Source organism: Microcaecilia unicolor, chromosome 1 (assembly GCF_901765095.1).
Source record: "Microcaecilia unicolor chromosome 1, aMicUni1.1, whole genome shotgun sequence".
Taxonomy (NCBI): domain Eukaryota; kingdom Metazoa; phylum Chordata; class Amphibia; order Gymnophiona; family Siphonopidae; genus Microcaecilia; species Microcaecilia unicolor.
The window spans coordinates 630,438,528-630,455,395 of record NC_044031.1 but is presented as its reverse complement, the minus strand read 5'-3'; the positions used below and the strand labels follow the sequence as shown (position 1 = coordinate 630,455,395).

The window sequence follows — 16,868 nt, the reverse complement described above, 5'->3', positions numbered from 1 at the left end:
GTGCTTCTTCCTGAGCCACTCCTTTGTTGCCTTGGCTGTATGTTTTGGGTCATTGTCGTGCTGGAAGACCCAGCCACGACCCATTTTTAAGGCCCTGGCGGAGGGAAGGAGGTTGTCACTCAGAATTGTACGGTACATGGCCCCATCCATTCTCCCATTGATGCGGTGAAGTAGTCCTGTGCCCTTAGCAGAGAAACACCCCCAAAACATAACATTTCCACCTCCATGCTTGACAGTGGGGACGGTGTTCTTTGGGTCATAGGCAGCATTTCTCTTCCTCCAAACACGGCGAGTTGAGTTCATGCCAAAGAGCTCAATTTTTGTCTCATCTGACCACAGCACCTTCTCCCAATCACTCTCGGCATCATCCAGGTGTTCACTGGCAAACTTCAGACGGGCCGTCACATGTGCCTTCCGGAGCAGGGGGACCTTGCGGGCACTGCAGGATTGCAATCCGTTATGTCGTAATGTGTTACCAATGGTTTTTGTGGTGACAGTGGTCCCAGCTGCCTTGAGATCATTGACAAGTTCCCCCCTTGTAGTTGTAGGCTGATTTCTAACCTTCCTCATGATCAAGGATACCCCACGAGGTGAGATTTTGCGTGGAGCCCCAGATCTTTGTCGATTGACAGTCATTTTGTACTTCTTCCATTTTCTTACTATGGCACCAACAGTTGTCTCCTTCTCGCCCAGCGTCTTACTGATGGTTTTGTAGCCCATTCCAGCCTTGTGCAGGTGTATGATCTTGTCCCTGACATCCTTAGACAGCTCCTTGCTCTTGGCCATTTTGTAGAGGTTAGAGTCTGACTGATTCACTGAGTCTGTGGACAGGTGTCTTTCATACAGGTGACCATTGCCGACAGCTGTCTGTCATGCAGGTAACGAGTTGATTTGGAGCATCTACCTGGTCTGTAGGGGCCAGATCTCTTACTGGTTGGTGGGGGATCAAATACTTATTTCCCTCTGCAGAATGCAAATAAATTCATATACTTTCCACAATGTGATTTTCCGGATTTAATTTGTGATGTGCTATCTCTCACTGTTACCAATAACCTACCCTTCAATTATGGGCTGCTCATGTCTTTGTCAGTGGGCAAACTTACAAAATCAGCAAGGGATCAAATACTTATTTCCACCACTGTATTTTTAGGTGGTTTTATCCTTTGAGGCAGTGGTGTGAATTTGGTTTGATTTTGTGCAGTCTGATTTTGTGGAGTCTTTGAAGCTGCTTTAAGTGCATCAAATTCCTCCTTTAGTTTACTGAGCTCCTGTTTTAAACTAGTGAGTTGATGACATATAGGACAAGCCTTTAGTCTCCAGATGATTATAACCACAGAAAGGTGGTATATCAAATCCCATCCCCTTTCCCGTTTCCTTTCCCTTTCTCTTACTTATGACTTGAATTGGACACTGTTGGAAACGGGATACTGGGCTTGATGGACTTTGGTCTGACCCAGAATTACAGTTCTTATGTTCTTGTGTTATGTTGGATTCGAGGTGTTGCTCAGAGTTCTACAGGTATCTCCTAAGTTTGATGCTTGATACATCACCTACCTGATTCTGAAGTTGCACATATGGGATTTTATTATTGACCATGCGTTCAAACAAAGAGATTCCGAGATGGTACTTCTTCTCCAAGGTGTAGTCTGCAGGCTTTGGTCTCAGCTGGAAGACAATAACACATTTAAGGGTAAAATGTTAGTGTTTTTCTGAAAGTGTTCCTATTCCATCAAAAATTCTTACTTTATTTAGCAAGAAGAAAGATCTGGAGAAGCCACCATTATAAGTAGCTCAGGGGCAGTAAATTCTTGTGGGAAGGTATCTCTAGTTGTTAAGGAGAATGTAGGTAGCATTAAGGCGTCAATGCTGTTGAAGAGAATAGATTCTTCCTCAATCCTAGATACTACCAGTGCTGAAAGCACCCTGCCATGTCATGCTCTTCATTTCACTCTTTTGACCTTTTACCATTTTTAAGCTGCATCGTTACAAAATTAAAGTAAAATTTTATTCTTCAAAATTGTGTTCCTTTTTTGAATTACACTACTACTACTATAAATCACTTCTATAGCGCTACCAGTCGTATGCAGCGCTTTACAATTGAACATGAAGAAGACAGTCCCTGCTCAAAAGAGCTTACAATCTAAATCAGGACAAACAGACAGGACCAAAAAGGAGAAGGGAAGGACAGACAGACAGAAGGACACATAAGGATAAGATAAAAGTTACAAGTCAGGAGTCGAAAGCAGCATCAAACAGGTAGGCCTTCAGCCCGGATTTGAAGGCAGCCAAGGATGGAGCTAGATGTAATTGCTCAGGAAGCCTATTACAGGCATAAGGTGCGGCGAGATAGAAGGAGCGGAATTAGCGATGGAGGAGAAGGGTGCAATTAGGAGAGATTTGCCTAGTGAATGGAGTTCTAGGGAAGGAGTGTAGGGAGAGATGAGGGTGGAGAGGTAGTGAGGGGCTGCAGAGTGAATGCACTTATAGGTCAACAAGAGGAGCTTGAATTGTATACGGAAACGGATAGGGAGCCAGTGAAGTGATTTCAGGAGAGGGCTGATATGGGCATAATGACTTTGGCGAAATATTAGTCGTGTGGCAGAGTTTTGAACAGATTGAAGAGGAGAGAGATGGCTGAGTGGAGGACCTGAGAGAAGCAAGTCGCAGTAGTCTAAGCGAGAGGTGATGAGAGTGTGGATGAGGGTTCTGATAGCATGTTCAGAAAGGAAAGGGCGAATTCTGGCGATGTTATAAAGGAAGAAACGACAGGTTTTAGCAATCTGTTGAATATGGGCAGAGAAGGAGAGGGAGGAGTCGAAGATGACCCCAAGGTTGCGAGCAGAGGAGACAGGAAGAATGAGCGTGTTGTCGACAGAAATAGAGAATGGGGGAAGGGGAGAGGTTGGTATAGGAGGGAAGATAAGGAGTTCAGTTTTGGACATATTGAGTTTCAGGTGGCGGTGAAACATCCAGGTAGCAATGTCAGAGAGGCAGGCAGATACCTTGGACTGGATTTCTGCCGAGATTACTGGTGTGGAGAGGTAGATCTGGGAGTCATCAGTGTAAAGGTGATACTGAAAGCTGTGTGATGAACTCAAAGCACCAAGAGAGGAAGTATAGATGGAGAAAAGGAGAGGTCCTAGAACAGATCCTTGAGGTACACCCACTGACAGCGGGATAGAGGAAGAGGAAGAACCACCAGAGTATACACCCAAACATACAGTGAAAACCTCTGCAATGGGAGCTCTTTAACAGCACAAACACTCTTCTGGATGCACAAGGCCTTTATCTATTTGATGCCTCCACTTCTGACTAGGCCACGGCTGTCAGACTGAATTGGATGTGAGCAATCTTCAACAGAAGGGATTTGTAGGCTAGTTTCAGGGACCAGGGATGGGATGCAGGAGATGAGTCAAAGTTATATAACATCTGGTGATTACATGTTGTTTAGGGGTGTTGAAAGTGAAAGGAGGCACAAGAGGGGTGAAATCTATAATTGGGTGCCTCCTTGTGGATGCCAAGGTGCAGTGTGGCGAGAGTCTCTTGTGTATTTGGGCACCCTGATTCCATTATCAAATACTAGAATAGCACAACATATTCAATTTGAAGTAGCAATGCTGTTTTATAAAGTTTTACATGGTTTACGTTGCAGTGGGATGATGCAGCTTTTAATGTTTCCTTGTAAATATTCTAATTTTCGTTTTCACTCTACATTAGAATTGGGTTATCCTTTGATGAAAAATATTCGGTTAAAATCTCAGTTAGAATTTTCTTTTTCCAACCAAGGTGTCAAAATCTGGAATGATATCTCAATTCATATCAAACATATTTCTTCCTATTTTCTTTTTTGGAAAGCTTAAAAACTCATTTATTTTCCATGTGGTTAAAAAATTAATTGGAGGCCGCAATCTTTATTTTAATTTCTCTTCATTTGAATGAAGATCTCTTGATGTAGTCTGCCTTGAATTCGATATGGAAATAGGTGGAATATAAACAGTAGAACAGAACAGAATAGCATAACCAGTCACTGACACCTGTAATGTTTCTGCACCCGCTTTGAACCAACTTTGTTGGGAGTTGGCGGACTATAATACCTTGTCATATCTATCCCCCCGTTGACATCCTCTATCCCCTGCAGACATCCTCTATACCCCCTACTGACATCTTCTATTCCCTGCTATCATCCTCTCTATCTCCCCCACTGACATCCACTATCCCTTGCAGACATCCTCTATCCCCCCACTGACATCCTCTATCCCCCCACACAGAAATCCTATGTTCCCTGCAGACATCCTCTGTCCCTTCTCTGATATCCTCCATTCCCTGCAGACATCCTTTATCCCCCCCCCACTGACATCCTCTATCCCAATTACATCCTCTCCCCTCCCACTGATATTCTCTATCACCTGAAGACATCCCTGCCCCCACCACAACCTGAACCCCCTTCCCCTGCTGACAACCCCAATTCCCAGCAGATGGCCCAATGTTTCTGCAGACATCCTGACCCCCCCCCCCCCCCCCCACACACACACTGACAGCTCCAATTCCCTACAGACATTCTTGATCCCCCTCCCACTGACATAATTGATTTTCCTACACACACACACACACACACACACACACACACACACACACACACACACACACACTGACATCTTCTATTCCCAGCAGACATCCTCTGTCTTCACTGAAAGTCTAGCATCCCTGATTGCAAACCCAAACTGGAATCCAAAAACCCTGGCCCTCCTGCCCATATGAAGCCCCTTCCCTGACAGAAGAGTGCATCCCCCTCCAAGCCCTACCCTTCCCCAACTTCTGACCCCCCCCCCCCCCGGGGACTTAGTTGAGGGTCAGCCTTGGTGATTCAGGGGTCCCAGGAAGTAGCAATCCTCTTCTGCTACCATCCTGGTTGGTGCTGTCATCCAAAATTATACCTAGTGTTAGTCTCACAGTACTGTGGAACTACCTCTAGAGTTCATTGGCACTACTTTGATTGGCAGCACTGACTAAGTCTCAGGGGGTTGGGGGAGGATAGGGCTCAGAGTGGGGCTGGTCTTCTGTTGGGGAGGCAGGGCTTCATCCAAGGGAAGGGTTTTTGGATGGACGTTCAGTTTGCAATTGGGGGTGCCAGGCAAACAGCAGGTGATCAAGGCTGTCAGTGGGAGGAGGGGGGTGGTTGTTGGTTATGTCTGCAGGAGCTAGGGGAGGTCAGAAGGGGGGTTCAGATCTGCAAGCATTACCATCCAATTAACTGTGCTGATTGGCTTTTTAATCAATTAGATTATGCGCATTGTTATGGAATACACTTAGATTTCCATGCGGAAATCTTGGCGTGAGATATAGAATCTGGGGGCTAATGGGAATCGAAGAGAAAGCGACTAAGACCTGAAGTTTCAGCTACAGCAAAGTCTTGCACTGAATCTGAGTAACTTTAGCTACATTTTGAAACAAATGTTTTCTGGCCACAAAAAAAAAATTCTTTCCTAAGAAAAATAATTCTTACATTCAACTTATCAGATTCTCTAAGAAAAATAACAAGTGTTGCTCTGTTAGGAATGTTATTGTCCAGAAAAGCCAAAATATAAAGCGTCAATTGAGGATATGGTTACAATATGGTGAATTTTGTGTTTTCAAAACTGTTTATTGTGGAAGTCAATGTTTGATTTTTTTTTGTGTGTGCATTTACACATTGTTTATGAATTATATTTCTGATGAGTGGAGAAAGAACAATTAAAGAAAACATTAACCCCCTGTTTACTAAGCCGTGCAGCAATGCCAACACAGACCATTCAAAGTGAATGAACTGTGTCAGCGCTAGTGCAGCTTAGTAAACAGAGGGGTAAGTTGATTGGAGTTAATGCTTGCTTGATGACTATTGTGTTATACTATCTAAATTGTCACTTTGAAGATTGTAACTTTAACATAAAAAAGAGAGTGTCAAAAGATATCAAAAGACATCCTCATAGCATTAGAACCAGTAATATCCACATTATAGAACTGAAATTTCTTAAGCAATTCCATGGGGGATAATAAATATGTTTTAGGAAAATTAAGGAGCCAAAGGTTTCTAGCTCTCATTAAAATCTCCATATTCTCAGATCAATGATCTAACAATAGACCGTCATTAATACCAATGGCAACCCCAGAAGGTTGCTGAGCCATTGATTCAGATTCCAGTTTATAAACAGTCATTTCAATGTGTCCAGTCCTAGTTTCATACTCCCCCAATTTATTTACTGTAACCTTTCAGAAAGAAGCAACATATCCATAAATCCTAAGCATAAAGAGTCAGTCTGGGGAAACTTTCTTCCAAAGATCGATTAAAGATACGTCTGCTGGGAGTGTGGGAGCGACCTGTCACGACTATGGCCGTGACTACCCTCATACTTACCCTGTTTCAGGGAGTCAGTGGCTGTGCTGGCTTCTGCTTGTCTCTGTCTCTGTCTTAGTTTCTCTCTGGCTCTGTGTGCTGATTGCCCTACTGAACCTCACCTGTGTGGGCTATGCCTCTTCCAAGATGGCTGCCGCCTCTTCGTCTCTGCCAGTATCCAAGATGGCTCCCGCTGTTACTTTCTATGGGATGCCTGCTCTGAGTGTCAAGCCTCTGTTTGGTTGCAAGGTGATTGCTGCACCTGTGGCTCTGGTGTTGATGGGCTTTATTAGTCACCTGAAGACTACACTCCTGGCCTTTGCATTGCCATTTCCTCTGCAGTGCCTTAGGTCCCGAGGTTAGTGTGCTGTTAGCACCATTTGCTTTCCTTGTCTTTTGTTCTGTGGGTTTTCAGCCCTTCTGTGTTTATCGCTTATGGGTTTCCAGCCCTTCTGTGTTTATAGCTCTGTAGGGTTTCAGCCCTTCTGTGTTTATCGCTTGTGGGTTTCCAGCCCTTCTGTGTTTATAGCTCTGTAGGGTTTTAGCCCTTCTGTGTTTATCGCTTGTGGGTTTCCAGCCCTTCTGTGTGTATAGCTCTGTAGGGTTTCAGCCCTTCTGTGTTTTTTGCTCTATGGGTTTCCTACCCTTCTGTGTCTAGCTCTGCTAGCTCTCTGTGTTTGTTCCTAGTGTTAGATTAGCCAGCTTAGCTCCGTCTGGTTTGTAGCCTGTGCCTAGCTCTGCTAGTTCTCTGGGTTTGTTTCCGGTGTAGGACTTGTTAGCTTGGGCACAGCTTTGTGGTTAGCTGGTGTATAGCTTTACTAAGTCTCCTGAGTTTGTTCTGTGTATGTTTCCAGGGCATGACTTGTTAGCTTGGGCACAGCTTTGTTGTTAGCTGGTGTGTAGCTTTACGAAGTCTTCTGAGTTTGCTCTGTGTCTGTTTCCAGTGTTTGACTTGTTAGCTTGGGCACAGCTTTATTGTTAGCTGGTGTATAGCTTTTCTAAGTCTCCTGAGTTTTTGCTCTGTGTATGTTCCTGTGTATGTCTGGTTGCCTGGGTATAGCTTTCCTACTAGCTTGTACAGTTGACTATGTCTTCTTGTGTTTAGCCTGCTGGGTTTCCGTGTGTGTTTCTTTTGCTTCTGGAGCTTCTGCCCTTGTTCTACCTGTTGCCAGTTCTCCTTGATACTGAGGCTCCAGCCGTAGTCTTGTTCCTTGTCCTGACCATTGCTTGTTCTGCCTGCTGCCGGAACACGGACTTTCTCTGCCTTGCCTTCGCCTAGGTGCCAGGGGGCACCCCTGGACCTTCCTTCCTGTTGTTCCTGTAAGTCCTACCGGCTGCCAGAACCTGAGGGCTCAACCCGAGGGGAGGCAGTCAAGTGTAGGTGAAGTCTAGGTCCAGGATGTTCCAGTTCCGTTCCAGTGTGTTCCAGTCCAGCGGGTTTCACTCCTGTATGTTCCTGTCCAGTGGGGCCACTCCAGTGTGTCCAGTCCAGCGGGCCCCACTCCAGTGCGCACCTGTCCGGTGCGTTCCAGTTCCGAGTGTTCCGGTGTAGAACTCCAGTCCGGAGTTCCGGTCCAGTTTTGTCTCCTCTCTACCTGGAGGGTGATTTTGCCTTAAAGGACTCACAAACCCCGCGCTCCCGGGGAAGAAGCCTGAAGGTATGCAAAGGACCTCGAGAGCGCGTCCCGCATGGGCGGGCACGCGACAGAATGCAAAGGCCATGAGTCCGGCAAGATCAGCCGTCCAGGTTGGCTACCTGTCCACAGCTTCGTTCCCTGTGGACAATCCAGGGTCCAGCACCAGTGCAGTTCCTGATTATGGTGTGGATTTCTACAACCCAATTTTTTCTCTGAACCCTGTTTTGACGCTCCATGATTACCGGGAAATACTTTTGTCTGATCCTGCCCTGAAGGATACTCCTGAAGCAGCAGCTGAAAGAAAGCGTCTCTGGTGGCGTCTGGTCCACCATAGCCCAGTTTCTGACATGAATCCTGCTATCTCGCTCTGGGATTACCGCCTCAGACTTCTGGAGGAGCCAGCTCTGCGGGATACTCCGGAGGCTGAGGCCGAAAGAAGACGCCGGGGAATTCCTCCGCTCAGGCCCCCTCAGCAGAGCAGCCTGCGGTACCATAGCGGGTTAGTTCCTATTCAGGATTACAGTCCACCAGCGCTGAGTCCAGTCCGAGGAGGGTTTCAAGCAGAGCCTTCGAATCCTGTTCGAGTGCAGCCAGCTAAGCTTCTGAGTTCAGCCCGAGGGACGGTTCTATGCAGGTCCATGAGGTCCGGCCAAGTGAGACGGCGTACCAAGCCTCTGATTCCAGTCCAAGAAGGGCCGACACCTAGGTCCCTGAATCCAGTCCAGGGGGTGCTTCATACTGAGCCTCCGATTCCAGTTCAGGTAGCGCTCCCAGTCAAGCCTCTGAGTCCAGTCCGAGGGACGCTGCAAATTGAACCTCCGATTCCTGTTCGAGTGGCACAGCTGACCGAGCCTCCTGTCCTCCTTCAAGTGGCAAGCCCTTTGAAACCTCTGAGTCCAGTCCGTGGGGTGCTTCTGACGGAGCCTCAGATTCCTATGCAAGTGGCGCTCCAGGTCGAGCCTCCAGTCCTCGTTCAAGTAGCACGCCCTTTGAAGTCTCCCAGTCCAGTCCGAGGGAAGCCTTCGATGGAGCCTCAGATTCCTTTGCAAGTGGCGCTTCGGGTCAAGTCTCCGGTTCTTGTTCAAGTGACCCGTCCAGTCAAGCCACTAAGTCCAGTTCGAGGGGGGCTTCTAACCAAGCCTCCGATGCCAGTCCACAGGGTGGTTCAGGTGGCACCTCCGCTTCCAGTCCAGAGGGCACCTCCAATCACGCTCCGAAGGCCAGTTCGAGTGGCGCTTCAGATCGAGCCTCCGATCCCTGTCCAAAGGGTGTTTTCTGCCAAGCCTCAGTTAAAGTTCCATCCCTGCCAGGAGGCAGAGGGCACCTCGAGTTCCTGTGCCAGTCAAGCCTCTGATACCAGTCCGGGTCCCGGTCCCGGTTCAGCTCCTGTCCAGAGTTCCCGCTCCAGTCAAGACTCTGATTCAAGTCCGGGTCCCAGTCCCGGTTCAGCTCCTGTTCAGTCCGAAGCAATAGCTGAGAGAAGATGTGTTCAACGGCTTGGGGCCCGGAGAAACCCATTTTCTGCATTTCAGCCTGCTAGCATGCTCTGGGGATCTCAGGGCCGTCTCCTCTTGAACCCTGCTCGGCAGACGCTGCCTGAAGCTAATGTTAGAGAGACGCCCCAGTCCGGCCAGAGGGGGGCGCCCAGCCTTGCAGCTGAATCTCCTCCGAGTTCCAGTTCCAGCCAAGGTGCTGAGCCTGCTCCGAGTTCCAGTTCCAGCCAAGATGCTGCACCTGCTCCAAGTTCCGGTTCCAGCCAAGATGCTGAGCCTGCTCCGAGTTCCAGTTCCAGCCAAGATGCTGCACCTGCTCCAAGTTCCAGTTCCAGCCAAGATGCTGAGCCTGCTCCGAGTTCCAGTTCCAGCCAAGATGCTGAGCCTGCTCCGAGTTCCAGTTCCAGCCAAGATGCTGAGCCTGCTCCGAGTTCCAGTTCCAGCCAAGATGCTGAGCCTGCTCCGAGTTCCAGTTCCAGCCAAGATGCTGAGCCTGCTCCGAGTTCCAGTTCCAGCCAAGATGCTACACCTGCTCCAAGTTCCAGTTCCAGCCAAGATGCTGAGCCTGCTCCAAGTTCCAGTTCCAGCCAAGATGCGGAGCCTGCTCCGAGTTCCAGTTCCAGCCAAGATGCTGCATCACAGACTCTAAGCCGGCATAGTAGTTGCCCAAAAAGACTTCCTGGTTTCAAGGGCCACTCCTCTTTTCAAGTTCCAGTTGTGCTTGCTACTGCCAGTCCAGTGATTCATGTTGGTGTGTTGAAGCCCATCAGGAGGTTTCACCACACTTACCCTTGGACACCTGAATCCCCTGTGGGGACCGGGAGGGGGGTCTTGAGGGGGAGGTACTGTCACGACTATGGCCGTGACTACCCTCATACTTACCCTGTTTCAGGGAGTCAGTGGCTGTGCTGGCTTCTGCTTGTCTCTGTCTCTGTCTTAGTTTCTCTCTGGCTCTGTGTGCTGATTGCCCTACTGAACCTCACCTGTGTGGGCTATGCCTCTTCCAAGATGGCTGCCGCCTCTTCGTCTCTGCCAGTATCCAAGATGGCTCCCGCTGTTACTTTCTATGGGATGCCTGCTCTGAGTGTCAAGCCTCTGTTTGGTTGCAAGGTGATTGCTGCACCTGTGGCTCTGGTGTTGATGGGCTTTATTAGTCACCTGAAGACTACACTCCTGGCCTTTGCATTGCCATTTCCTCTGCAGTGCCTTAGGTCCCGAGGTTAGTGTGCTGTTAGCACCATTTGCTTTCCTTGTCTTTTGTTCTGTGGGTTTTCAGCCCTTCTGTGTTTATCGCTTATGGGTTTCCAGCCCTTCTGTGTTTATAGCTCTGTAGGGTTTCAGCCCTTCTGTGTTTATCGCTTGTGGGTTTCCAGCCCTTCTGTGTTTATAGCTCTGTAGGGTTTTAGCCCTTCTGTGTTTATCGCTTGTGGGTTTCCAGCCCTTCTGTGTGTATAGCTCTGTAGGGTTTCAGCCCTTCTGTGTTTTTTGCTCTATGGGTTTCCTACCCTTCTGTGTCTAGCTCTGCTAGCTCTCTGTGTTTGTTCCTAGTGTTAGATTAGCCAGCTTAGCTCCGTCTGGTTTGTAGCCTGTGCCTAGCTCTGCTAGTTCTCTGGGTTTGTTTCCGGTGTAGGACTTGTTAGCTTGGGCACAGCTTTGTGGTTAGCTGGTGTATAGCTTTACTAAGTCTCCTGAGTTTGTTCTGTGTATGTTTCCAGGGCATGACTTGTTAGCTTGGGCACAGCTTTGTTGTTAGCTGGTGTGTAGCTTTACGAAGTCTTCTGAGTTTGCTCTGTGTCTGTTTCCAGTGTTTGACTTGTTAGCTTGGGCACAGCTTTATTGTTAGCTGGTGTATAGCTTTTCTAAGTCTCCTGAGTTTTTGCTCTGTGTATGTTCCTGTGTATGTCTGGTTGCCTGGGTATAGCTTTCCTACTAGCTTGTACAGTTGACTATGTCTTCTTGTGTTTAGCCTGCTGGGTTTCCGTGTGTGTTTCTTTTGCTTCTGGAGCTTCTGCCCTTGTTCTACCTGTTGCCAGTTCTCCTTGATACTGAGGCTCCAGCCGTAGTCTTGTTCCTTGTCCTGACCATTGCTTGTTCTGCCTGCTGCCGGAACACGGACTTTCTCTGCCTTGCCTTCGCCTAGGTGCCAGGGGGCACCCCTGGACCTTCCTTCCTGTTGTTCCTGTAAGTCCTACCGGCTGCCAGAACCTGAGGGCTCAACCCGAGGGGGAGGCAGTCAAGTGTAGGTGAAGTCTAGGTCCAGGATGTTCCAGTTCCGTTCCAGTGTGTTCCAGTCCAGCGGGTTTCACTCCTGTATGTTCCTGTCCAGTGGGGCCACTCCAGTGTGTCCAGTCCAGCGGGCCCCACTCCAGTGCGCACCTGTCCGGTGCGTTCCAGTTCCGAGTGTTCCGGTGTAGAACTCCAGTCCGGAGTTCCGGTCCAGTTTTGTCTCCTCTCTACCTGGAGGGTGATTTTGCCTTAAAGGACTCACAAACCCCGCGCTCCCGGGGAAGAAGCCTGAAGGTATGCAAAGGACCTCGAGAGCGCGTCCCGCATGGGCGGGCACGCGACACGACCTCTGTCCTAAAGAGGCAAATGAAGGAGATTTTACAACATTCTCCCCCACCCTGAAATACAGGGAAACAAGACCTATGTTGTCAGAAGATTGTTGAGGGTGTGGGGACAAATCACGCCTACCAGGCCTTGTGAAAGGCTGGTAAGTGAGTGAGAAGCATAAATAGGATAAATTTACAGCACTCTGGGATATTAGATCAGGAATTCTCACTCACAATCCTTACTCAGATTATAGATACCTTATACTGAGAGAAACAGACACAAGGCTCAGATGTTATTATAAAAATATAGAAAGGCTGTTTATTAGGCAACATTGGCAGCAAATAGAAAATATAATCAGAGACAGTGAATTATGCAAAATCACCCCAAATAAGTACGTAAGTACATAAGTATTACCACACTGGGACAGACCAAAAGTATCATCCTTTTCCCAACAGTGGCCAATCCAGGTCACAAATACCTGGCAAGATCTCAAATAATGTTCAATACATTTTATGCTGCTTATCCAAGAAATAAGCAGTGGATTTCCCTAAGTCATTTTAATAATGGTCTATGGACTTTTCCTTTAGGAAGCCGTCCAAACCTTGCTAAAACCCCACTAAGCTAACCACCTTTACCACATTCTCCAGCAACGAATGCCAGAGTTCAATTACACATTGAGTGAAGAAAAATTTCTCTGATTCGTTTTAAATTTACTACTTTGTAGTTTCATCGCATGCCCCCTAGTCCTGGTATTTTTGGAAAAAGAGTAAACAAACAATCCACGTCTACCCAATCCACTCCACTCATTATTTTATAGACCTCTATCATATCTCTCCTCAGCCGTATTTTCTCGAAGCTGAAGAGCCCTAGCCGCTTCAGACTTTCCTCATAGGGAAGTCGTCCCATCTCCTTTATCTTTTCATCACCCTTCTCTGTACCTTTTCTAATTACACTATATCTTTTTTGAGATGCAGTGACCAGAATTGTACACAATATTCGAGGTGTGGTCGCACCATGGACTGATACAATCAACCGTAACCTATCACTAGAGACCCAAGCGAATTCCACCATAAGAAAATGTTTTTCTCAACGTGGAAACTCAAACGCTTGAAACCGTTCTTCCCGAGGGAAATATTTCATAACATGGTACAGTCAATGGTACTAAGCCATGCAGATTACTGTAATGGAATCTATGCGGGATGCAAGGATCAAATCATAAAGAAACTTCAGACCGCCCAAAACACAGCAGCCAGGCTTGTATTTGGAAAAACACGTTTTGACAGCGCCAAACTGCAGTGACTACCAATCAAAGAACGTATCACTTTCAAAATCTGTACAAATGTCCATAAAATTATATACGGTGAGGCACCAGGATACATGACAGACCTTACCGACCTGCCATCCAGAAACACCACAAAATCTGCACAATCATACCTAAACTTCCACTACCCAAGCAGCAAAGGACTCAAATACAAATCCACCTATGCATCCAGCTTTTCCTACCTAAGCACACAACTATGGAACACATTACCAAAAGCAGTAAAAACCACGCTCAACCACCTAAATTTCCGGAAAGCACTAAAGACAGACCTGTTCAGAAGAGCATACCCCACTGACCCAACATAAAAATACCTGGACACTTGCGACACAATGTAAACCAAAGACCGTAAGGACATTACCTGACTCTTCTACCCCCTTTCCCTCCCTAAGTTCCCCCCAATTGTACCTACCATACATGTACCTCATTCTACCACAATATCACTTTGTATTCATTCATACTACGTATTTGTTCAGACCGGAATTGGCTAACGCCGTTAACGGTTATAAGTAAGCCACATTGAGCCTGCAAAAAGGTGGGAAAATGTGGGATACAAATGTAACAAATAATAATAATATTCTAACTCTCCCATCTTATTTTTAGGCTTCTGGCATTCGCATACAGACATTTCAAACTATGTTTGTTGTTCCTATTTACATCATTATTAATTTGCAATCTGTTGTCTGATTTTTATTTTTATTTAAAGACACCTGATCTACACCTGATCTACACTATGGTCTCTTTTGCAACCTCACTATCGGGATACCCTGTCTTCCCTGTTTTGGTGGTATCTTTGAAAGATACCTTATTCTGAACCATGCACTTTTGAGCGACTGTCAGCCTTCCCTCAGTTTCTAGTTTAAAAGTTGCTCTATCTCCTTTTTAAATGCCAATGCCAGCAGCTTGGCCCCACCCTGGTTAAGGTGGAGCCCATCCTTTTGGAATAGGCTCCCCCTTCCCCAGAATGTTGCCCAGTTCCTAACAAATCTAAAACCCTTCTCCCTACACCATTGAGAATCCGGAACTCTGCCTGTCTCTTGGGCCCTGCACGTGGAACGGGTAGCACTTCAGAAAATGCAACCCTAGAGGTTCTGGATTTGAACTTTCTACCTAAGAGCCTAAATTTGGTTTCCAGAACCTCTCTTCCACATATTCCTATGTCATTGGTACCCACATGTACCAAAGCAGCCAGGCTCCTCCCCAGAATTATCTAAAATCCTATCTAGGTGACGCGTGAGGTCCACCATCTTTGCACCAGGCAGGCAAGTCACCAGGCAATCCTCACATCCACCAGCCACCCAGCTATCTATAAGCCTAATGATCGAATCACCAACTTCAACAGCTGTCCCAATCCTTCCCTCCTGGGCAGAACTTGGAGACATATCCTCTGGTGGGCAGGTCGTGGCTACAGGAGTACTTCCTACTTCACCAGGGTGATGCTCTCCTTCTAGGAGACCTCCCTCCTCCAAGGTAGCACAGGGGCTACCAGACTGGAGGTGGGACTTCTCTACAACATCCTTGTAGTTCTCCTCTATGTACCTCTCTGCTCCCTAAGCTCCACCAAGTCTGCTACTCTAGCCTCAAGAGAATGGACCTGTTCTCTGAGAGCTAGGAGCTCTTTGCATTGGGCACACACACATATAACCGCTCACCAACTGGGAGATAATCATACATGTGACACTCAATGCAAAAGACTGGATAGCACCCCTCTTGCTGCTGGACTGCTGACTCCATCGTAGTATTTTTGAGTTTTTCAATAATTTAAAACTTGCTAAAGTATTACGGATATTAGTCTAATATGAAACCGGCCAGCACTGAATATTTGCATAGCTCATTAAGTTAGAGCTGGCCAGAAAACCCCGGATATTCAATGCCGGTCACTGTAAATGACCAGTTCTGAATATCCAGGATCAGCGCCGGTGGCAGCTAATTGTACTGCCCATCACTGGCTGAATATCGGGGGAGGGAGGTTGTGCTTAGTGCACGGGACACCTAACTTGTGATCAGTTATAGAATGGCCTCCTTTTAGGTGCAGAGAAAGACCACCATGGTAGAGGAACGCTGAAATCCCATGAAAAACACAAATTAAAAGGAACAGTGGGAAGTGGTCCAAAGCACTTCAAGGACAAATCAGGGAAACTTCAATTACTCAGTGAAACAATATTTATTTGATAGAAGACTCAACACAATACTGTTTCAGCCAAAGGCCTGCCTCAGGAGTCTTTGTATTTCATCTGAAGAATGAAGCCTTCTAATGGTCAATGTGCCAAGGAGTATTTAAAAAGGGGGTCTTGAAAAAGATCTTTTGTTAATGAGCAGGAAAACGCAGTTGTATTTCCAAAATAATTGACTGAATTACTTGGCACATTGACCACTGGATGGTTTCATTCTTCAGAAAAAAGACTCCTGAAGCAGGCCTTTGGCTGAAACAAAGTACTCATGGGTGTAGTTTTGGGGGGGGTGAGGGGGGCATTGCTCCCCCCCCCCAAACGCAGGGCCGGCAGTAGGCAGCTCACCGACAGTCCCTCCTTCCCGCCCTGAGCTCCCCGACCAACAGCCCTCCTCTCCTTTCCTTCCTCCCTCCCTCCAACGCGTGTTTAACTCTTTTACTTTCACTCGCAGTGACAGCAGTGAAGAGGACAACATAGCAGGTTCGCCTCCAGCTTCTCCCTTCCCTCACACAGTGTCCTGCCTTCTGCGATGATGTATTTCCTGTTTCTGCGAGGGTGGGGCATTGAGGGAAGGGAGGAGCTGGAGGCAAGCCCACTGTGTTGTCCTCTTCACTGCTGTCACTGTGACTGACAGTGAAAGGGTTAAACGCGTGGGGGGGGCAGGAAGGAACGGAAAGGAAGGCTGTTGGGAAGCTGAGAGAAGGCAGGGAGAATCGCTGGACATGGATGGGAGGGGAGGGCAGGGGGAGAGAAGAGATAGCTGGATATGGAGGGGAAGGGAGGGCAGGCGGAGAGAAGAGATTGCTGGACATGGAAGGGAAGGGAGGGCAGGGGGAGAGAAGAGATCTCTGAACATGGAGAGGAGGGGAGGGCAGGGGAGAGAGGAGATGGACATGGATGGATGAATGGGAGCAGGGGAGAGAGGAATTTTGCTGTATATGGGTGGATGGAGGAGAGGGCAGGGGAGAATGGAGAGTTGCTGGACATGGATGGATGGAGGGATGGAGGGGAGGGCAGGGGAGAGAGGAGAATTGCTGGACATGGATGGATGGAGGGGGTAGAGGAGAGAGCAAATTTGCTGGATATGGATGGATGGAGGAGAGAGCAGGGGAGAATGGAGAGTTGCTGGACATGGATGGATGGAGAGGAGGGGAAGGCAGGGGAGAGGGGAGAATTGCTGGATATGGATGGATGGAGAGGGCAGGGGAGAGAGCAAATTTGCTGGATACAGATGGATGGAGGAGAAAGCAGGGGAGAATGGAGAGTTGCTGGACATAGATGGATGGAGGGGAGGGCAGGGGAGAGAGGAGAATTGCTGGACATGGA

At 47.7% G+C, this 16,868-nt stretch overlaps 1 protein-coding gene across 1 annotated transcript in view; it reads right to left on the bottom strand.

Annotated features, from left to right (window-relative positions):
• Positions 1-16,868, bottom strand: part of LOC115460442 (NFX1-type zinc finger-containing protein 1-like) — a 119,001-nt gene that overhangs the window by 12,895 nt on the left and 89,238 nt on the right. The window contains exon 14 of the mRNA XM_030190213.1: positions 1,555-1,665. Coding sequence (XP_030046073.1) covers positions 1,555-1,665 — 111 coding nt within the window. The remainder of the gene's footprint in view (positions 1-1,554; positions 1,666-16,868) is intronic.